At 42.9% G+C, this 24,222-nt stretch overlaps 1 protein-coding gene and 1 pseudogene across 7 annotated transcripts in view; one reads left to right on the top strand and one right to left on the bottom strand.

Moving 5' to 3' along the window:
* The window catches only part of CFAP54 (cilia and flagella associated protein 54), a 363,952-nt gene extending 354,623 nt beyond the window's left edge, over positions 1-9,329 (bottom strand). For all 7 annotated transcript variants that reach the window (XR_013522378.1, XR_004728978.3, XR_013522376.1 and 4 more), the window contains exons 1-2: positions 9,004-9,329; positions 538-643 (exon numbers count right to left, since the gene is read on the bottom strand). Coding sequence is in view for 2 of the 7 variants with exons in the window: in XM_017976307.4 (XP_017831796.4) it covers positions 538-643; positions 9,004-9,317 (420 nt within the window). In the remaining 5 variants the exon portion in view is untranslated. The remainder of the gene's footprint in view (positions 1-537; positions 644-9,003) is intronic.
* An 8,009-nt stretch (positions 9,330-17,338) lies between these two features.
* On the top strand, positions 17,339-17,834 carry LOC100415744 (small ribosomal subunit protein eS10 pseudogene; annotated as a pseudogene).
* The last annotated feature ends 6,388 nt before the right edge of the window (positions 17,835-24,222 follow it).

Below are 24,222 nucleotides of genomic sequence, written 5' to 3'. Positions count from 1 at the left end.
CCTGCAGTACAATACTGAGCAAGAAATAGGGTGTGTATGGAACAACCGTTGTAATTATATACAGCAAAACATTAAGAAAGAGTTGAAAGACTTGAATAAACAGGGCACTGAAGCAGGCAAAAGAGCCGCAAGGCCAGGAGCCCTGAAGGTTGACCACTGGGCAAGGCCAGCCATGTGAAAAACAACAGGAAGTGATAACCGGGCTCCTTTGTATAAGGTAGGAACATGATGATTCAGCACTTCCTGTTGTGCGCCTACCACACCCTCTGTTAACCTGGCCTCGCTCCTGCCCATCCACAGCCAGCTGCCTGTCTGTCCAGGAATGTCTCACCTCTGGGAAATCTCAACTACAAAACTAAAAAGCAACACTTTTTTTGGTTACTGTGCCTTAATTAAAATTTTTATGTACTCATTTATTTTTTTCTAAGAAAAAAATCAAAACATGTAAAATAGGAATGGTATCAGAGTAAATACTGTAATAATAATAATTAGCCACATGAATTTCTTTTTGGTTCTCTTTCCTCCAGAGGCACTTACTTTCATTTGACAAAGGCTATCTCCAACCTTCAGAAGCTTTTCATTGTAATAGTCAGCTGGCAGCCTGGGGGCGTATTTAGTCCAGATATTAAACAAAGAAGTGGCACTATAAAAATCATAAAAAAACACTGTCAAGTCTACAGGAAACTTCAGTTAATTCACAAGCAATCCTTTAAAACTTACCTTGTGCTAAGCCTTTCCAATGTGCCTTATTTTTAATGTCCAATTATTAATAATAAATGTAATTACAGTTAAAATTATTGTTTCCTATGTGCCAAGAACTGATTGTAGCCCTTTACATGTGTTTTTAAAATTTTTTTTATTATACTTTAAGTTCTGGGTACATGTGCAGAACATGCAGGTTCGTTACATAGGTGCTGTGGTGGTTGCTGCATCTACCAACCCATCATCTACATTAGGTATTTCTCCTAATGATATCCCTCCCCTAGTCCCCCACCCCCCAAGAGGCCCCAGTGGGTGATGCTCCCCTTCCTGGGTCCATGTGTTCTCACTGTTCAACTCCCACTTATGATTGAGAATATATGGTGTTTGGTTTTCTGTTCTTGTGTTAGTTTTCTGAGAATAATGGTTTCCAGCTTCATCCATGTACCTGCAAAGGACATGAACTCAACCCTGTTATGGCTGCATAGTATTCCATGGTGTATATGTGACATATGCATTCTTTTTTTAGATACTTTACTTAGAGTAGTTTTTAGTTCACAACAGAATTGAGAAGGTATTGAGATTTCCCATATATACCCTGTGCCCCCAAACATGCACAGCCCTCCCCATTATCAACATCTCCGCTAGAGTGGTACCTTGTAACGAGGAACCTACACTGACACATCATTATCACCCAAAGTCCATAGTCTAGGGTTCACTCTTGGTGGCATCCATTCCATGGGTTTGGAGAAATGTATATAACGTCTATCTACCATGAAAACATCACAGAGAAGTTTTACTACCCTAAAAATCCTGTGTGCTCCACTTACTACTCATCCCTCATTTCCCCCTCAATCCTTGTTAACCGCTGATATTTTTACTGTCTCCATAGTTTTGCCTTTTCCAAAATGTCACACAGTTGGAATCATATAGTAGGTAGGCTTTTCAGATTGGCTTCTTTCACTTAGTAATATGCATCTAAGTTTCCTCCATGTCTTTACATGGCTCAATAGCTCATTTCTTTTTAGCACTGAAACCAACTCTGCTGGACCTTGATCTGGGACGTCCAGCTTCCAGAACTGTGAAAAATAAATAAATTTCTGTTGTTTAAGTCACCCAGTCTATGGTATTTTGTTATGGCAGCCTGAGCTGGCTAATACAGGACCTAAACCTAAGAACTGAAGAGGGCTTGAATACTTATGATATTACACACTTCAGCAATAATGAAACATCTAAACAGAAACCTGTCAATTAATTCATTTGGGTAATAATACTGATTGAGTCATTGATTGAGTGACAAAGAAAAGGCATCCCTGCCTTCGTGAACCGATTAAAAAAATATTTAGGTAGAAAAATATATGCATGCACCAAGCAATAAATAACAATGCCAAATAAACATGGCAAATATAAACCACAGACATTTAAAAAGGGAGAGGTGTTTGCTTTATTCCTCTTTTACTTTCATTTGCTGCTTCATGAAATGCCACGGTATTTCAATAAATATAATGAATCCAAGAAATTCACCAAGTCTTACTAGAATTCTTAAATTATGCAAATGAAATACATAATTCTTCTAAACCCTAAAGATGAGATGATGACTAGCTTTGTTACTCATAAAAGAAAAATACCAGCTTTGTTAAATCAATCACGATTATATAATAAGAAAGAAAAAAAATGCCTTTTCCTGTTGAACCCTAAATTCAGGTTAAGGCTGCTCACTGGGAATAGCTTACATAATGATTAAACTATATAATATATACTATATATAATATACAATACAGAATGTACACATATATATAATATATACTATAGAATGTACATCATTTGAGAAGAAAATGCTAATGTACTTGGGACTGTTGGCTGTTGCTAGATACGTAGAATGTCCTAAAATTTAAAATTGCCAGGCGAGCTGGCTCATGATTGTAATCCCAGCACTTTGGGAGGCCAAGGAGGGCAGATCACTTGAGGTCAGGAGTTCAAGACCAGTCTGGGAAACATCTCAAAACCCTGTCTCTACTAAAAATACAAAAATTAGCCAGGCGTGGTGACACGTGCCTGTAGTCCAGCTACCAAGGAGGCTGAGGTATAAGAATAGCCAGATTGCCTGAACCCAGGAGGCGGACATAGCAGCGAGCCAAGATCGGGCCACTGCACTCCAGCCTGAGCAACAGAGTAAGACTCTGTCTCAAAAAAAAAAAAGAAAAAAGAAAAGAAAATCATAACTGTAGAAGCAGAATATCTCAATCTAGGTGCTTATAGCAAAAAGCACATTTTTAAAAATGTATCACACTCTTTTTTTTTTTTGTATCACACTCTTAAAGACATTTCTGGTACACCAATAATTTATATTGTAAATGCTATGAATTTTATGCTTATAGAAGTTTCCATAGTTATAAGGATTAACACATTTTGATATAAAAAATAACCAGCTGTCGACTGGGTGTGGTAGCTCACACCTGTAATCCCAGCACTTTGGGAGGCCAAGACAGGCAGATCACGAGGTCGAGAGATCGAGACCATCCTGCCAACATGGTGAAACCCTGTCTCTACTAAAAACACAAAAATTCACTGGGCACAGTGGTGCGCACCTGTAGTCCTAGCTACTCGGGAGTCAGGAGAATCACTGTAACCCAGGAGGCAGAGATTGCAGTAAACTGAGATTGTGCCACTGCACTCCAGCCTGGCAACAGAGCAAGACTCCATCTCAAAAAAACAAATAAATAAAAATAAAATAACATCTGTCAAATAAAAGCAACTCCTACATCCTATGCTTTTAACTGGTCTCTACACTGCTATTCTTGCTCCCTTTGGACATGATCATCAGAATAATATCTTAAAACAAAAATTGGGCTGGGTGTGGCACAAAAATTAGCCGAGCATGGTGGCAGGTGCCTGTAATCCCAGGTACCTGGGAGGCTGAGGTAGGAGAATCGCTTGAACCCTTCAGGCAGAGGTTGCAGTGTGCGCACACTGCACTCCAGCCTGGTTAACAGAATGAGACAGTCTCAAAAAAAATTACATAAGGGTAATCCCTTTCCAAAACTACCCAATGGAATAAATGGAAACTCTTTAAAATGGCCTCTAAAATCTTCCAAAGCCCTATTATTCCTCTAAATATCACCTCATGCTGTTGTACCTCTTTCACTGTGCTTCTGCTAAATGGGATTCCATCCATTCCTCCAAAGTAGGAACGGATCTGTTCTGCCAAGGACCTTCCTGAATTATTCTCCCCATTTATTCTCTCCGTTTGGTAGTCAACTCCCTGGCATCCTTCTAATCTCAGCTCAGTGGCACCTCCCTTACCACTCATTTGAAAGCAAGTCCCCACCATATTCTCTTTAAGCCTCTGCTTTAAGTGTCATCTACTCTGACCACCTTACTGAAAATTGCAACTTCCTGTCTTCCACTCCGCAACGTCTCCTTTTTAAATTTCTAATGGGAATAGATTATCTTCTTTTTCTCTCTAGCATTTATAATTTTTTTTTTTGAGACAGAGTCTTACACTGTTGCCCAGGCTGGAGTGCAGTGGCGCAATCCCCGCTCACTGCAACCTCCTCCTCCCAGGTTCAAGCGATTCTCATGCCTCAGCCTCCCGAGTAGCTGGGATTACAGGCACCCAACATCACGCCCAGGTCATTTTTTTATTTTTAGTAGAGACGGGGTTTCACTATGTTGGCCAGGCTGTTCTCAAACGCCTGACCTCATGATCCACCTGCCTTGGCCTCCCAAAGGGCTGGAATTTCAGATGTCAACCACTGCACCCGGCTGCATTTATCATTTCCAAGTTACCATAAAATATACCTACTTCATGTTTATTGTCTAGTTCCCTCTCTAGACAACTCTAAGAAGGCAGAGATTTTTGTCTGGTTCACTGCTGTAGCCACAGTACCTAGTAGGACACCTGACACATGTAAGTGCTCAGCAGTTACTTTCATAGCATTTGTTATTAGCATATTAACTAATGACTCATGAAAAGTCTATCTCCCTCTCTAGACTCTAAGCTCCATGAGTGCTGATTCCCATTCTATTTTGTTCACCATTGTGTAACCAGTGTCTAGTACACGGCCTCACACATAGCAGGTGCTCAGTAAAAACTGTTGTATAAATAAAGGCCTAAATTGTGTGAGAGGCTGGATTAAGGCACATGTCAATCCAACACTTGTGATTATTAGTCTTTTTAAGGATGGTGCAGATGCTGTACTTACAGATTGGCCCATGTCTACTTTCCTATATGTAATATTCATAATTACTGAGAATATAAGGATAATAACCCTTGTGGGGTTTTTTTTTTTTTTGAGACAGAGTCTCATCATCACCCAGGCTGGAGTGCAGTGGTGCAATTTTGGCGCACCTGCAACTTTTACCTCCTGGGTTCAAGCGATTCTCCTGCCTCAGCCTCCCGAGTAGCTGGAATTACAGGCATGCACCACCACGCCCAACTAATTTTTGTATTTTTTAGTAGAGACAGAGTTTCGCCATGTTGGCCAGGGTGATCTCAAACTCCTGATCTCGGATATCTTCCTACCTCGGCCTCTGAAAGTGCTGAGATCACAGGCGTGAGCCACCATGCCGGCCAAGGATAGTAACTCTTGAATCCTTTCAATACTAAATATTTATTGAATGTTTACTATGTCCCAACCAGGCTAAGTGCCAGAAATACAGCAACGAAAGAGAGACAAATTATCCAGAGTCACCAGGGAGCTTACATCCTAATGAAGGAGACAGACAGTACACAATAAAACAAATCAATTAAAAAATATAAACATCTGAGTGACTCTGCATTAGATAGGAAAGGCCACTGTAAGAATGTGCCAACTGAGCTGAGGCCTGAAAGAAGAGGAGCTAGATTTCTGAAAAGCTTGGGAAAGAACATTCAGACAACAAAGACAGCAAATATAAAGGCTCTGGGATGAGAAACAGTGGACCTGTTTCTCTGGCAAGTCCTGAGAGAAAACTGAGGGATGAGCTGAGCTGAGAAAGGCAGACAGGGTCAAAACCTCAGCCCCTGGAGAGTATCAGAATTCTGAAGTGTATTCCAAAAGCAATGGGAAGCAAGAGAAAGACGTTAGATCGGATTTATAAAGATCACCCTGACTGCTAGGTGAAGAACAGATTTGAGATAGAGTGGCTGCAGGGAAAATGTGAAATGGTGGTGGTTTGGACTAGAATGCTGGTAATGGAGATGGGAAGTGAAGTACAAAGATGGGAACTATTTAAATATAAATGTATAGGCCTAGCACAGTGGCTCAAGCCTGTAACCCCAGCAATGTGGGAGGCCAAGGTGGGTAGATCACCTGAGGTCAGGAGTTTTGAGACCAGCCTAGCCAACATGACGAAACCCCATCTCTACTAAAGATACAAAAATTAGCCAGGCATGGTGGTACGTACCTGTAGTCCCAGCTACTCAGGAGGCTGAGGCACAAGAATCACTTGAACCTGGGAGGCAGAGGTTGCAGTGAGCTGAGAACACACTACTGCACTCCAGCCTGGAGTACAGTGAGACTCCCTCTAAATCAATCAGTCAGGTAGACTAGGTATATAATAGGCTCTCCTTGGTCAATTCTTGGTTCTCATCTTACTTGGCCAGTCAGCAGGATTTGCCACAGTTGATCATTCCTTTCTTCCTGAAATACTTTCTCTACCTGCTTCCAGTACACCAGGCACTTAATGGTTTTCCTCCTACCTCCCTGGCTGCTCCTTCTTAGTCTCTGTTGGTTTCTTCATATTCCTTCTTTCTATCCATGTTGGAGCAACCCAGGAATCAATCCTTGGACTCTTCCTTTCTCCATTTATACACACACTCCCTTAGCTATTCATCCGGTGTCATGATTTAAATATCATAGGAATCCCAAATGTAGGTCTCATCTGACTTTCAGATTCAAATGTCCAATTACCTACATGATAGCTCCATTTGGATGCCGAATCGCATCTCAAGTTTTATAAAATTAAACTCTTGATCTCCCTCCCTCTTGCTCTTCCCAAAATCACAATCCCACCCCAGGTCTTTCCCATCTGCCATTCTCCCTGTGTGACCTCCTCTTTGCACAAAAATCCTCATCAATTGCTCCCATATATCTTTCTTATCTTTCTCAAAAGGGACTTTTCCTGACCTTCCCTAATCATGCTTCCCACAATCCCATTTAAAATTACAGCACTCAGGCCACGTACGGTGGCTCATGCCTGTAATCCCAATACTTTGGGAGGTCAAGGTGGGAGGATCCCTGAAGCCAGGAGTTCAAGGCTTCAGTGAGACAGGTTTGAACCACTGCATCCCAGCCTGTGTAATAGAGTGAGAACCTGTCTGAAAAAAACAGATAAAATTGGCTTGGCACAGTAACTCATGCCTGTAATCCCAGTAATTTGGGAGGCCAAGGCAGGCAGATCACGAGGTCAGGAGTTCGAGACCAGCCTGGCCAACGTAGATAAATGCCGTTCTTCTAAAAATACAAAAATTAGCAGGGCGTGGTGGTAGGTGCCTGTAATCCCAGCTACTTGGGAGGCTGAGGCAGGAGAATCACTTGAATCCAGGAGGCAGAGGCTGCAGTGAACTGAGATTGTGCCATTACAGTCCAGCCTGGGCAACAAGAGCAAGGCTCTGTCTCAAAAAATAAAAATAAAAAATTGCAACATTCATCTCATATCCTCCATCCCCACTGCCAGTTCTATTTTTCTCCCTAGCGGTCATCTCCTTGCAAAATTTACTTACATACTTGTTTAGTGGTTGTTTATACTCACAAAAACATATGCTCCATAAGGACATAGATTTTTATATGTTTTGTTAACTTGATGTTTTTCCAGTTCCTTGAACAATACTTGATATACAGTATGTGCTTAATAAATCATTGTTAAATGCATGAATGGAAAATATTTTATTATTTTTTTTTTGAGACAGTCTTGCTCTGTTGCCCAGGCTGGAGTGTAGTGGCAAGATCCCAACTCCCTGCAACCTCCGTCTCCCAGGTTCAATCAATTCTCCTGACTCAGACTCCTGAGTAGCTGGGATTACAGCCATGCACCACCTAAGTTTTGTATTTTAGTGGAGACTGGGTTTCGCTATATTCATATTAAATGCATGAGGAAAAAAATGTAAGTTAAAACTATTCACTATTCTGGTATTCTTTGCCACTTGTTTACCTTTGGAGGAAGAGAAACTGAACATTTCTACTGTTGTTTGCAACGAATTTAACCAGAAAAGATGGTAACATAAGCAGGAAATAACTCTGAAAAAAGTTTACAGTAATGACATGATGACAGAACCTCCAAAAAGGCAGCCGGGCACAGTGGCTCATGCCTGTAATCCCAGCACTTTGGGAGGCCAAGGTGGGTGGATCACTAGATCAGAAGTTCAAGATCAGCCTAATATGGTAAAACCCCATCTCTACTAAAAAAATAAAAATAAAATAATAATTAGCTGGGTGTGGTGGCACACCTGTAGTCCCAGCTGCTCCGGAGGCTGAGGCAGAAGAATTGCTTGAACCCAGCATGGCTTGAACCCGGGAAGCGGAGGTTGCAGTGAGCCGAGATCGCGCCACTGTACTTCAGCCTGGCAACAGAGCGAGACTCGGTCTCAAAAAGAAAAACAACCCTCAAAAATGCAAACAGTTGTGCAGAATGAATCGCAAAATTAAGAAAAAGTCACTGTAATCCTAATAATATAAAAAGGAATTAAAGTGCACATGTTCATAGGATTACATACTTCATGTATACATTTTTGGCTCACTCAAGGGTTTCACAACTTCATGTTGTGAGTATATCAATTTGTATATGGAGAAAAAGGAAAAACTTTGAGGTAGCTTAGGTTCATGAAGCCAGTTCTTGACACAATTAAGTATGTCAGCCCATGAACACATGCACTTTAACTCCTTTTTATATTGTTATTAGGATTACAGTGACTTTTTCTTAATTTTGTGATTCATTCTGCACAACTGTTTGCTTTTTGGGGGGTTCTGTCACTGTGTTATTACTGAAAACTGCGAACTTTTTTTTAAGGTTCTTTCCTACTTATGTTACCATCTTTCTTTTCTGGTCAAATATCAAATGGTGAGTTATGAAACATTTCTGTGTAGACTTTTATTTTGACCTAAGTAGGAAGCCAAGATATAACATCTTCCAGGAATTAAGAATTGTTAAGAGCGACGAGTCGAGTCTCCACTTCTTAAACTTTGTTTCTCTCTCCTGGACCCTTCCGCCAGGCCCTGCATCTGCATCGCGGAACCAGCTCTGGGCCACCACCTGCATCCTCAAGGCCTCTCCAGGGTCCCCTCCTCCAGCTGGTACCCTCCCCAGCGTCCTGCCAGCGCTTACCAACGCCGGCGGAATTCGTGCTTCTCTTCCTCGGTGGCAAAAGCCTTCTTTTTCCTCATAAAGCCTAACAACTCCCGGATCTCCTTCTCACAGGAGACCAGAAGCGGGTTTTTCTCGTCCAGCGGCCCATAAAACACGGCTATAGGCAACGAGTCCTCGGGGCAGGTACACTGAAGCAGCGAGCACCGGGAGTTACCGTTTGACTCCTTAATCACGGTGGAGGTCAGGAGCGGGGTTGACGGCAGTTCTGGCAGCAACCCCGAGGTGGTGGACTCATCCGACGGAGAATTCGAGGGGGCGCCCTGCGCCGCCATATTGACACTCCCGGCAGGCCTGGAATGTCTATGTGTACACGCGGTTGCCTGGCGACGGTCTCGTGGCAACCGAGCAACCCGCGCCCTTTCCGGGAAACACAGCGGCCCCTGGAGGGCAGAGTGAGAAAGAACCAGGTCCAGAAAGGAATGATGCTCCTTTGGAGGTTATGTTGCCTGGTTGCACACTGGCACCGCTGTATGAAATGCGAACAAAGAACTTTCTGAGCAGAGTACCAGCAAATATTAGAGCCGAAAATTTAAGATCACAAATCCACACTCTTTATCCATGTTGGCCACTTAATAACGATACTGATGATGACCATGACCATTAACATGTTTCAGGCATTAAGCATTTGAAACACGTACTTTCATTTGTCTCATTTAATCATCATAACTACTTTACAACGTAGGTTACTATTAGTATATCCATGTCACAGTTTAGGAAACCAAATCTCAAGGATGTTAAGTCATTTGACAAAGGTCAGAGTACAACCGTAGTGTCAGGGACTACCAGGTCCTCACCTTATGACTCCAAAGCCTGTGCTCAAAATAAAAAAGCTGTATTGATCACTCCCCAAAACAAGATTATTAATCAAATTGAAATTAGGGAAATATCTGGCAAGCAGTTTAAGAATTAAATACAGTTGGCCCTCCGAATCTCGGGTTCTTCATCTGTGGATTCAAGCAACTACAGACAGTAAATATTCCAAAAAAAATTAGAAATAACACAACAATAACACAAGATACCATATACAACTATTTACATAGCATGTATACTATATTAGGTATTACTAGTTACCTAGAGATGATTTAAAACATCATGAAGGATGTGCATAGGTTATATGCAAATACTACAGCATTTCCTATCAGAGGCTTGAGCATCCGCAGATTTTGGTATCTACAGGTGTCCTGGAACTAGTGTCCCACAGATAGCCAGGGAGTACTGCCTATGTAACTGATCCAGTCTCCTCTATTTGTAACTTGAGGTCTGTAACTGTGGACATGATGCCTGTCCCTCTAATAATTGTGATATCTATTTATGCATATTCCAGCCTCACTTTAGTTATCTCTGTATTCTAAATTAATGTGCATTTTGCTCAACCTTGAGCAAAGGACATTAATACATACCAGTGTTTTGAAGTGTTAACTCTCAAAATACTTTGCATTTTAAACACGGTTAAGAGACTTTACTTCTGATGGGGAAACTACAGGCCTCCAGGGAACTGCCTGGGGAATTTATTCTTTCCCTGTTTATTATAGGCAATAGTCAGGGTTGAATTTATTAAAGTATGAGTTTTGAGCAAATAGAGAAGCTTCTTTTCTTATAAATTATGCAACAGCATAAATTAAGAGATGGACCAGCAATATTTGGTGGCTTAGAAAAATTGCTCTTTAATCCTGAAAATTATTACCAGTTCTATCACACTTAAATAAAGACAGTGACCCTAACACCCTGTGAACCCAATTTTCCATTTCAGATTAATAAGCTTATTGGACCACAGCCTGATATCTTTAAGTCTGACCTAATTTCATGCAGGCTCTGTGGGCCTGTGCTAATTTGTGAGGCTGGCCTAATATGTCATGTCTACTGTACCCTAATATTCTTTGAAGGATATTTTGCTCATCGGGGCAGGTAATTATAACCAGAGAACCTTCCTGGCAAGCAGTGAGATGCAATGACACCTCACTGTAGGAGTCCAATTCTCTAATCAGGATGTAGATATCATCCTTTGATCAACAAAGATTTTATCTTGTTCTCTAAGTGAGCAATGAAAATTTTAAGCCTTTAAAGAATGTAGTCCTAGAGAAAGAATTCATCACTGGGCGTTTACTAAAATATTAATAGGCTTTTTTAAAAGTCAGCTTGGTAAATTCTCTTTTTTTCCTCATCTTTTTCTTGTTCTCACATGGCAGATTTGTCCATTGCAGATCAAAAACTGGCGTAATTTGCCACTGAGTGCTATCTATTATATTGATGGAAGTGAAACAGCAAGATAAAATTAAAGTGGTCACAGAAGAGGAAAGAAAAAAGACAAAGTGGTGTTTTTCCCTCTAATCTGGATACTCTCACAAACTTTCTCATAGTGCAGACACTTACATTTCAAAGTCACTGGTAAAAGAAAATGTGACTAAATTGAAATACCTGAATTATGAAACATTGCATCTTAGTCACCTTCCTCCTTGCACGGACTAAAGCTAACAATGCTTAACTTGCAGTAGTTTTTGGAAATTTGTCTGAATATTTAAATGGGTGTTATATTCTGACTCATCATTATGATAAGATGGAAGATTACATTTTATTTAGTTTAAATTGAATTGGCTGAGTGCAGTGGCTCATGCCTATAATTCCAGCACTTGGGGAGGCTGAGGTGGATGGATCACTTGAGGTCAGGAGTTCAAGACAAGCCTAGCCAACATGTTGAAACCCTGACTCTACTGAAAATACAAAAACTAGCCAGGCATGGTGGCACAGGCCTGTAATCCCAGCTACTCAGGAGGCTGAAGCAGGAGAATCACTTGAAGCCAGAAGGCAGAGGTTACAATGAGGCAAGATCACACCACGGCGCTCCAGCCTGGGCAACAGAGGGAGACCCTGTCTGAAAAATAAATAAATAAATAATAAAGAAATAAATGGAATTCAAGGCATTTTTAACATTTTAGAGGTGTTATCTTCCTTGTAATTAGATACAGCCATTATAATATCTTTTCTATTTTCTTGTCATTTTGCTTTATTCTTTTCACTGTAATGAAAGAATGGAGCTGTGCAACTACTGTGTCTGACAAGGCTAAGTAATTTCAATAGCTTCCTTATAAATAATGTAAATTGCTATTTCTTATAAAGATGTTAAATCTTTGCAGGCTGCAGGGATGCTTTTTGCCCATTCGAAAGTCTTTTTTATCTAAAGCTACTGACTGTTAAAGAATATATAAGGTTAGTGCCCTTTCCATTCTTAATTTAGTTGTTAATCATTTGGACTATCCCAAATAGATACAATATATACGGTCTACCTAATATGTAGACTTTTTTTAACTTCTTCATCCATTTATTCAGATAAATGCAAGCATTTCTTTAGTGTCCATATAATGCATAGATAAATCCATACATTCCCTACAGGAAGCAGGTAGCTCATACTCAAATAATCATGATAAAAAGGCATGCTATAGATTTGCTGGACGTGGTGGCACATGCCTGGAAGCTCTGCTACTTGGGAGACTGAGGCAGGAGAATCTATTGATCCCAGAAGGCGGAGGTTGCAGTAAGCAAAGATCACGCCATTGCACTGCAGCCTGGGCAACAGAGTGAGGCTTCATCTCAAGAAAGAAAAGAAAGAAAGAAAGGCATGCTGTGGAATGTGCTGTGAGAAAGGTTTAAGAAATAAGGGGCTGCTGAGTGTGGTCACTCATGTCTGTGATCTTGACACTTTGGGAGGCTGAAGCAGGAGGATTGCTTGAGGCCAGGAGTGTGAGATCAGCCTGGGCAACACAGTGAGACCCTGTCTCTAAAAAAAGGAAAAAAAAAATTTTTTTAAGTAGCCTGGCATAGTTGCACGCACCTGAAATCCCAGGTACTCAAGAGGCTGAGGCAGAAGAATCACTTGAGCCCAGGAGTTTGAGGCCACAGTGATAATCACACCACTGTATTCCAGCCTGAGCTATAGAGCACAACCTTTTCTCAAAAAAAAAAAAAAAAAAAGGAAAGGAGAGGGGAGGGGAGGAGGCTGGGGTTGGAGGGGCAGGAGGAAGACTGTGGGAGTTCTAAGATGAATCTCAGAACTGGAAAGAGAACAGAGAATTCTAGAAGAGATAATGTTTTAGCCTAGACTGTAAATGCCTCTCACTTACAGAAAGACCCTTAAACAAGCATTTACCTTCTTACCATGGTAACCTAGCACCCAAGCCTGGCATCTGGCACAGAGTACAAGTCAACACGTCTTTGCTGGAATGAGTGAATAAAAAAAAAGATGAAGAACGTTTAGAAAGATATGCCTAAGAGAAAAGCCTGAGTAAGGAACAAAGCCATAAACACACACAGCTAGTTGAAATAAACAAGCTGTCTAGTGTGGTGAGCCACAGGCTGCCATCGATCCAGAGGCAGAAAATGAGCAGAAAGGGAAGTGCAATCAAGTACAATGGGTAGTTGGAAGGTATGCGAAGTAATTTTGACTTGGTTCTGTATTCAGGAGAGAGGCTTCGTGGTTTTGTTTTGTTTTTGAAACGCAATTTCACTCTTATCACCCAGGCTGGAGTACAATGATGAAATTTCGGCTCACTGCAACCTCTGCTTCTCCAGTTCAAGTGATTCTCATGCCTCAGCCTCCCGAGTAGCTGGGATTACAGGCCTGCACCACCATGCCTGGCTAGTTTTTTTTGTATTTTTAGTAGAGACAGCGTTTCACGATGTTGGCTAGGCTGGTCTCAATCACCTCAGGTGATCCGACTGTCTTGGCCTCCCAAGGTGCTGCGATTATGGGTGTGAGCCACCGTGCTCCTGTGCCCAGCCAAGAGAAGCTTTGTTTAAACAAACAAACAAAAGAAACAGTATATTGGCCAGGTATGGTGGCTCATGCCTACAGTCCTAGCACTTTGGGAGGTCAAGGCACGAGATCAGAAGTTGGAGACCAGCCTGACCAACATAGTGAAACCCCATCTCCACTAAAAATACAAAAAATTAGCCTGGTGTGGTGGTGGACACTGTAATCTCAGCTACTCAGGAGGCTGAGGCAGGAGAAGCGCTTGAACCCGGGTGGCGGAAGTTGCAGTGAGCTGAGATCACACCATTGCACTCCAGCCTGGGTGACAGAGTGAAACTGCATTTCAAAAAACAAACAAAAAACCCAGTATATTGAAGACGTTAAAAGCCCACACGGTGGCTCATACCTGTAATCCCAGTGAAACAGGAAAACTTCCTTCCTTTGTACCCCTTGCAGGGCATGTGATGTAGGTGTGGCTGGCTTCTTCAGTGCCCCGCCGCTCTGACCTCTAGGGGAGCATACAGACGGGCAGACTGTGGGGCTCCGACCCCCGCCCCCACCACGGCAGTGTCTAGGGGTGAATGCTTACAGCTGAAGCCCTGGGGGGCGTGTGTTACAGGGTGCTCTTTTAGTTTAGCGTCCATAGGCAGCTCCTGTTAGTCAGCTCAGTTACACCCCTGCCTTATCGCAAGGACACAGGGCGTTCTGTATCCCGGGGTCCTTGCCTTGGCGTGCGGGAAAAATCGGATCACACGTGGGCTTGGAGAATGAGTGCCAGGTTTTACTGAGTGGAAGAAGCTGTCTGCAGATGGAGAGCCAGAAGGAAATGGCTTTCCCCTGGAGTCGGGCTGCTCAGCGGCCTGGGCTCTCCTCCCACTGCCCCGGCTGAACTCTGCCTGGTTCTGTCAGTGGATGGCCTGCGGGCGCGCCAGCGTCTGTCCGTGAGCTCTTCCCACGGCGGCTCCCTTCCACGACCTCTCGACATCCAGCCGCTTGTGTCTTCTTCCCCCGATGTATCCCTCTCCACCTCCAGCCACTTGTATGGCTGCCTGTTAGGGTCTTGGGGGTTTTTATAGGCACAGGATAGAGGTGTGGCAGGCCAGGGTAGTCTTGGGAAATGCAACATTTAGGCACCAAGGTGAGAGTGCCTGTCCTCAGCGAGGTCCACAGGGTGGAGCCTCACCAGGGACCATGTCCTTCCTTTCCCAGTACTTCCCTTCTCCACTTCCATATCAACAGCATTTTGGGAGGCCAAGGCAGGTAGATATCCCTTGACGCCAAAAATTCGAGACCAGCCTGACCAATACAGTGAAACCCCATCTCTACTAAAAATACAAAAATGAGCTGGGTGTGGTGGCAGGTGCCTGTAATCCCAGCTGCTTGGGAGGCTGAGGCAGGAGAATTGCTTGAACCTGGGAGACAGAGTTTGCAGTGAGCCAAGATTGTGCCACCACACTTTAGCCTGGGCAACAGAGAGAAACTCTCTCACATAAGTAAATAAATAAATGCCCAAATTCTGAGGCCAAAGAGCATGGTTTGAATCCTCACTTCTTCCAAGTTACTTAACCTCATTGTGCCTCATTTTCTTAATACATAAACCAGGTCAGGTGGTGGGTGTTAGGCACGTTGCTCGTGTAAAGAGACCACCAGGCAGGCTTTGTGTGGACAACAAGGCCGTTTTATTTTGCACCTGGGTGCAAGCAGGCCGGGTCCAAGAAAGGAGTTAGGCAAAGGGGGTAGGAAAGGAGACTGATTATTATATAGGTCAGGGCAAATGCTCAGTTAAAGGTGATAATCTATTTTAGGGAGGGGGAGGGCAGCACGGGATGCATGATCACAAGGGTAGAGGTTATCTGTTACAAACAGGCACCATCATAAAGGTGAGAGTTATCAGTTGCAATCAGAGGGAAGGGTGAGGTAAATTACATAGCTACAGGGGTGGAGGTCTTGAGAAACCCAATGTCCAGACAGAAATTTCGCAAGGTTGACCAGGAATGATGGTTGCAGGTTGCAGGGGGAGAGCAATTAGCTGAGGCAGGAACCAGTGGTTTCACTTCTCCTTGAGGCCATCTGGTTACTTCAGACTTTATGGCTCCCGGGGACCATCCAGAGGTGTACATGCAGGTCACCAAGGCTATAATGGCCAGGCTTGGACTTGGAGGCCTGGCAGTGGGTTCTTAGGATATACACGATGAATTCCATCTAACATCCCTACTTCCTCAAGCCTTTCGACCTTACCTTCAATATGATATCAAGGAAGTTCTGCCATCTCCACTCCATTTGATGTAGAACGCTATCCGATCAGTGCTCCAAGAAGCCATTTCATTAAGTTATTAGGAATTCTGCATCATGGGTGAGTATTCCCATATTAATGAATTCTACCCTCATCACTTTTGCATTCTGTCCCCCTGGTCTAACATATTCAAGATTCACTCCTACACATGTTCTCTGCAGTTTCAGCTACTACTTATTAGCCAAATCCCACAATTCCTTTGCCATGTAAGCAATTTCTTCTTAAAGCAGAGCTTGTAATTTCCTGCTCAGGCTGTGCTGAAACCTGACTCTCCTTTTCAGGCAATGAAGTGTGTTGGGGGCACATCTTGAGGAAAACAAGCCTCATCATGAAAGGCACCTGCTTCAGATTAGGTCATTGTATGATCCCCAGGCAAGCAGAGATTTTTTTTTTTTCTCTGGCAAGTGGTTAGGGGCTATTTTTGCAGGTATGGAGGGCTTAGAGAAATTTAGGGGCACAAAGGTCTTGGCCTTCTCTACCTAAATGTTTCCATTTCAGGTCTCTGGGCCTCCTTCTTTTCTGGGACTTTCTGCTATATAATCAGGTCCTGGACCTGGTCTTTAGCAAACTACCCTGCAGCTGTCCTAAGCTGTAATAGAGGCACTGTCTTTCAGAGCATGCCTTCAGTTGTGAATTAACTGCACTAAGACAATTGGGTCCCTGTTGCCTTCAGATAGGTGACAATTCAACTCTAAAATCCCATCCTGAATGTCCACTTTTTTTTTTGGAGACGGAATCTCACTCTCATCTCCCAGGCTGGAGTGCAGTGGTGTGATCTCAGCTCATTGCAACCTCCACCTCCCAGGTTCAAGCAATTCTCCTGCCTCAGCTACTCTCCTGAGTAGCTGAGATTACAGGCACATGCCACCAAGCCCGGCTAATTTTTGCATTTTTAGTAGAGACAAGGTTTCACCATATAGGCCAGGCTGGTCTCACACTCCTGCTGAGTGTCCACTTTTTACACCTCACTTTTATTGTGTTAACCTGAGTTTCCTAAAAAAAAAAAACAGTTTGACGCAAAGGCTTAAGTGCTAATGCTTCATTTAGTAGTATGATTTCCATGAACAAGAATGAGGAGAAAAGGAACTACGATGCTGGCCAATGCATCATGAAGAAACACGAGTTGCTCAGCCATGTGGGATGTGACCCAACAGGCTATCTACATCTCTATATACCATACAGAGGAGTGTGGAGCGGGAAGGAGAAAAAATACACCTGCTTTTCTAGCCCCGGCCCCCGACCCCACAGCCGCCAAGATGTTGATGCCTAAGAAGAACCAGATTGCCATTTATGAACTCCTTTTTAAGGAGGGAGTCCCAGTGGCCAAGAAGGATGCCCACATGCGTAAGCACTGGAGCTGGCAGACAAGAATGTGCCCAACCTTCATGTCATGAAGGCCATGCAGTCTCTCAAGTCCCGAGGCTACATGAAGGAAGAGTTTGCCTGCGGATGTTTTTACTGGTGCCTTACCAATGAGGGTATCCAGTATCTCCGTGATGACCTTCATCTGCCCATGGAGATTGTGCCTGCCACCCTACACTGCAGCCATCCAGAGACTGCCAGGCCTCGGTCTAAAGGTCTGGAGGGTGAGTGGCCTGCAAGACTCACAAGAGGGGAAGCCGACAGAGATACCTACACACAGAGTGCTGTGCCCCCCATGCCAACAAGAAAGCCAAGGCTGGGACTGGCTCAGCAACCCAATTCCAGTTTAGAGGCAGATGTGGTCATGGACATGGTCAGCCACCACAGTAAAATTGGAAAGGATTATTGTGCATTGAATAAACTTAGAGCCAAAACAAAACCAAAAACAAAAGAAAATATACCTGCTGCCCTTTTTCTGGTGAAGATTCACCACTCTACTTTCCAGGCTGGATCACCTTGCCCCTTCAGCAGCTACTGGCGATGGCAAATCTCATACCTTGTGATGTAGTGTTTCATCTCAGTTCAAAAGCAGTGAAAGGGCTGGGTGCACTGGCTCATGCCTCTAATCCCAACACTTTGGGAGGCCAAGGCAGGCAGATCACTTGAGGTCAGGAGTTCAAAACCAGCCTGGCCAACATGGTGAAACCCTATCTCTACTAAAAATACAAATGTTAGCCAGGTGTGGTGGTGGGTACCTGTAATCCCAGCTACTCAGGAGGCTGAAGCAGGAGAATCGCTTGAACCCGGGAGGCAGAGGTTGCAGTGAGCCGAGATTATGCTACTGCTCGCCAGCCTGGGCCACAGAGCAAGACTCCATCTCAAAAAAAAATAAAGTAGTGAAAGGAGCTGGGCACAGTGGTACATGGCTATAGTCCCAGCTACTTAGGAGGCTGAGGTGGGAGGATCATTTGAACCCAAGAGTTCAAGTCCAACCTCGGCAACATAGTGAGACCCCATCTCAATTTTTTTTAAGTGGTGAAAGGAGCCAAAAATGCCACACAGTGGCCTCAGGTGGTGGAACCAAGCAGGCCAGGATGGAGGCAGTCACCATAGCAAATGCTGAAATGCAGCAAGTGGTGAAGGCCCAGTAGGTCAGTGAAGACAGAAAACCCAAGGCTTTGCATAAGATGTGTTCAGTATACAACTCCTCTCAGATGCTAATGCCAACAACACTCTAAGCAGAGCAGAGCAGCAAGATGGAGGGAGGCTAGATTCCTCCACCCTGTGAAGCCCTAATAGAGTCCTGGGCCACTCACCCAACTTACTACATGAGAGGAAAATAAACTTTCACCTTGTTTCAAGTAATGGTATTGAAGGTCTTTGTAGGAGAGGCCAATCCTATAGTACAACTAGTATACCCTATCACTTAGAAGTTTTATTTCTTGGGCCAGGCACGGTGGTTCACATCTGCAAACCAAGCACTTTGGGAGGCCGAGGTGGGTGGATCACCTGAGGTCAGGAGTTTGAGACCATCCTGGCCAACATGGTGACACCCTGTCTCTACTGAAAATACAAAATTAGCCAGTTGTGGTGGTAAGCACCTGTAATCCCAGCTACTTGGGAGGCTGAGGCAGGAGAATCACTTGAACCAGGGAGGCAGAGGTTGCAATGAGCCAAGATCATGCCACTGCACTCTAGCATGGGCAGCAAGAGCGAAACTCTGTCACAAAAAAAAAAAAAAACAAAATCTTGAAATCAGCCTTAGAAATCACGCACATGCATAAAGATGCATAATACAGATATATAGAGAATATACAGCAGATGTTCATTGCTAACCTTAAATGCTTATCATAGTAAAGCATTAAAAAAACTAAATGTACATCAATAGAGTAATGCATGGATAAACTATAGTTTAGCTAGAGCATTCAATACTAGACAGCATCCTAAGGGAATGTAGTGGATTTTTATGTCTTAACATAAAAAATATTCTTAAGACTTTGTAAACAGTATGCCGACATTTATAAGTACCATAAAATGGCACTATAATATTTGTGTTTATATGTATGTTTGCATATATTATGAGAGAGGGAAGAAAAGCAAAAAAGATAAAAAATGAGAGTGAGAATAAATGTGCTGAGAAGTTCTGAAAGAAAACCCAATACAGTGTTAACAGCGGTTACATCTGGGAATGAACTGTAATTGAAGATAGAGGATCAAATGAGATTTTAAACTTGTCTGTATTGTTTTTGCTTTTTTAAACTTCTATTTTAAGTTCAAGGGTACCTGTGCAGGGTGTGCTGGTTTGTTCCGTAGGTAAACATGTGTCTTGGGGTTTCAGAAAAGACCTTCGTGTATTACTTGTGTAATTAAAAGTTAATTTTGAAATATAAAAGTCAATGTAGGGCCAGGCATGGTGGCTCATGCCTGTAATCCCAGCACTTTGGGAGGCTGAGGCAAGCGGATCACTTGAGGTCAGGAGTTCGAGACCAGCCTGACCAACATGGTGAGACCCCTACCCCCGTCTCTACCAAAAAAAAAAATATATATATATATATATGTATGTATGTATGTATGTGTGTGTGTGTATATATATACAAAAAAAGTCAATGTAAAAGGAAAACTATTGGCAGTTTATTATCCCAGGAAGATAAGATTATAAGGAATCTTTGCTCCATGTTCTTTTCTGTACTGCAAAATTTGTCTACAATGAAAATATACTACCCTTGTTATAAAATACTTTTTGTGGGGGAGGGGGTGGACAGAATCTCACAGTGTTGCCCAGGCTGGAGTACAATGGCCCAGTCTCAACTCATTGCAACCTCAGCCTCCCAGTTTCAAGTGATTCTCATGCCTCAGCCTTCTGAATAGCCGGGACTACAGGCACGCATAACCACACCTGGCTAATTTTTGTATTTTTAGTAGAGATGGGGTTCCACCATGTTGGCCAGGCTGGTCTTAAACTCCTGACCTCATTATCTTCCCACCTGGGCCTCCCAAAGTGCTGGGATTACAGGCATGAGTCACTGTACCTGGCTAAAATACTTTTTTACCTAAAGCCTAAAAATATAGACAAATTACAACAGTACTGTAAACTAAAAAGAAGAATTTCATAGACCTTAACTAGACAAAATTTCCACTAGCTGCATTATTCTGGTGAAAGCATTTAGGAGCACATTCTTGGACTATATACTATTTGCTTCATTTACTGATTCTCAAAAAAAAAAAAAAGAAAATATTTTGACTCATTTGTGCAGTTTTAAGACAAAACTCCAAGACTTAGGGTCTACATGAACCCTCAAAGTAAGAACATTGCTTTAAATATACACTCTCCCTCTCACTTGGATCCTCTCCCCTAGCTTTTTTCTTTAAACATGAATTTAAAGAAGAGGCAGGGTATGGTGGCTTGCACCTGTAATCCAGCACTTTGGGAGGCCAAGGTAGGAGGATCGCTTGAAGCTAGCAACATAGCAGCATAGCAACATAGCAGCCTGCACAACATAGTGAGAATCTATCTTTACAAAAAATACAAAAATTAGCTGGATGTGGTGGCATGCACCTGTAGCCCTAGCTACTCAGGAGTCTGAGGTGGGAGGATTGGTTGAGCCCAGAAGTTGGAAGTTGCTGTGAGCTGTGATCACACCACTGCATTCCCCCCTGGGCAACAGAGCAAGAGCTTGGCTCTAAACAAAATAATAATAAAAAACAAAGAATACAACTCTAACCTTACTACAAGGCAGGAAGTAAAGGGGGAAGATGCAAATAGAGATTGCAATCCAAAATGCTAGCTTCCCTAAGGAAAAGCTTAAGCAGAGTGTAAATTGGAAGAACACTGAGAGAAGAACGTTCTTGGGATCTGGTGTGTCATATAATATGCTGACCAAAGAAAAACTGAACATTTTATCTGAATCTCTGAGTTGGTGAGAAAACCCCAGTCTAATAATTTCCAAACCTTTTCATTATAATGAGCAGAAAGAAATACAAAGAGTACAATGATTATACTTTTAATTTGGTGCTTGCCAGAAGGCTGATTGTTAATTGCCATTGATTTTGTCTGTTACCAAATTGGGATGAGAAACAGTTGTATCTTTCAATCCTGCAAAGTCCCAGAGTTTTTGAACTGTTTCATTCTTCTTTGTTTGAAAATCAGACACTGTAATTCTTTTATGAGCCCCTCTCTTTTTTGTATTACCTTGGCAAATACAACCACTTGCAACCAATACATATTTTTTTGTTCCCCAATCCTTCACCTAAAGCTCCAAGATTTTTGTTTGTTTTTGTTTTTGTTTTTTGAGAAGGAGTCTTGCTCTGTTGCCCAAGCTGGAGTGCAGTGGCACAATCTAGGCTCACGACAACCTCCGCCTTCCAGATTCAAGCGATTCTCCTGCATCAGCTCCCGAGTAGCTGGGATTACAGGCATGCGCCACTGCATCTGGCTAATTTTTTTAATTTTTAGTAGAGACACGGTTTCACCATGTTGCCCAAGGTGGTCTTGAACTTCTGATCTCAGATTATCTGCCCACCTCAGCCTCCCAAAGTGCTGAGATTACAGATGTGAGCCACCGCGCCCCCAAGTTTATTAAGTATGTTTTATGCTACCAAACTATTGCAGGTAACAGTTTTACTAAATGTTTCATCACTAAATCACATGAGTTGCCATCTTTCTTGGCTCCCATTAACAGGTTCCTTACTGCTCACTATCAGGCTCTGTTAGGGAAACAGCATAGGAGAGCCAGGGCAACACCATTTTAAAATCAATTCCATCTTAAAACTTGCAGGGCACATTCCTTGCCAGTCACAACCCATGGCCATGAGATGTCTAAGGCTAAGGAAGCAGTTTAGTAACAGCTGCAAGGACAAACTTTACAACCACAAAATGTCCAGATGTCCCGATACCCATAACAACATATGCTTTCAAGATAATTAGAGTTATGCTTTGATGTACTTGCACGCTAGAATGTCAAGGATGGTCTTCTTTCAATGAATAGACTAATAAATTTTGTCATTCTGTCAGCCCACCCAACATAAACACAGCTTAGTTTGGTCTTTACATAGTTAAGACCCCTGTATAAGTATACTAAGTCTTAAAGACAAGGCATTCTTCTGCTTTCTTTCTGAGGACGCTGTACTCTGTATCTGAGTAGCTTTCAATAAACTATCTCTTCTCGTTACACTCTGAGACTCGCCTTAAATTCATTCCTGTATTAGCTCCAAGAACTCTCTTGTGGTCTGGATTAATACCCCATTTTCCAGCAACAGCTCTGTAGCCAGTGCCCATACATTGTAAGTTTTTTGTTACCCCAACACCCCAATTCCAGTACAAAACACCATGAAACACTACAACATTCTCCTTAGGGTAAATTATGCTATGGTAACAAACAATCCCATATCCTCGTGGCTTGCAAAAACAGTTTTATCCCTTGTTTATATTAGTTTATATTACTGAATAATCAAGTGATTCTCCTACCTCAGCCTCCCGAGTAGCTGGGATTACTGTGGTGGCATGTGCCACCACACCCAGCTAATTTTTTGTATTTTTAGTAGAGACAGGGTTTCTTTATGTTGGTCAGGCTGGTCTCGAATTCCCCAGCCCAGGTGATCTGCCCACCTCAGCCTCACAAAGTGCTGGGATTACAGGCATGAGCCACCACACCACACCACGCTATACACTTATATTTAAATACACAATAAAATACAGAATTTGGGGAATATTTTTAGGGGGAAAAGTAAACAAAAAGTTTGAAGACAACTATGTAGTTCATTTGTCATGACACCTCATGCATGCTACCCATACCAGCGCCAGCACCACCACCCCACAACGCTCACAGCTTCCTATCTTCAGCTTGATTCAGGGGGCTCAGCCGATCAGGCAATCTCAGCCTGGTAGCCTCAGGACATTCTCCCTCACTGTCTTTCCCCAGTTAAGCATCACTTCTTGTTTCTGCTTTTCTCATGGTATCATCAGAAGAGGTTACTTTTCAGTTTTGCTAAGCAGGAACTTCCTTGAATTTTCTCTTACTAGGTGAACTTTGACTTCCACTGCACTTTATGAAATGACCTTGAAGGAAGATGCAGGTATTTATCTGTTCAACTTTTTATCGTAGTGTTCTTTGCCAAGACTTCTCTCCTTTTAGCAGTCAAAGAAAGCTGTTAATTTTTCCCAAATTTGCATGAATTTTTTTTTTTTTTGAGATGCAGTCTGGTTCTGTCACTCAGGCAGGAATGCAGTGGTCCCATCTCGGTTCACAGCAACCTCTGTCTCCTGGGTTCAAGCAATTCCCTGCCTCAGACTCTTGAGTAGCTGGAATTACAGGTGAGTACCATCATACCCAGCTAATTTTTTTGTATTTTTTTTTAATAGAGATGGAGTTTCACCATGTTGGCCAGGCTGGTCTTGAATTCCTGACCTTAAGTAATCTGCCCACCTTACCCTCCCAAAATGTTGGGATTACAGGCATAAATCACTGTGCCTAGCCCCTACAACATATATATTTTTTCTTTTTCTGAGACAGAGTCTTGCTCTTGTTGCCCAGGCTGGAGTGCAAGGGAATGATCTCAGCTCACTGTAGCCTCCACCTCCTGGGTGGGTTCAAGTGATTCTCCTGACTCGGCCTCTCGAGTAGCTGGGATTACAGGCACCCGCCACCACGCTCAGCTAGGTTATGTATTTTTAGTAGAGACAGGGTTTCGCGATGTTGGCCAGGCTGGTGATCTGCCAGCTTTGGCCTCTCAAAGTGCTGGGATTACAGGCATGAGCCACCACGCCCACATGATTGGTTTC

This window comes from Callithrix jacchus, chromosome 9, assembly GCF_049354715.1.
Source record: "Callithrix jacchus isolate 240 chromosome 9, calJac240_pri, whole genome shotgun sequence".
Lineage (NCBI taxonomy): Eukaryota > Metazoa > Chordata > Mammalia > Primates > Cebidae > Callithrix > Callithrix jacchus.
Note: the sequence above shows the minus strand (reverse complement) of the source record. Positions and strands in the feature narration are given on the sequence as shown.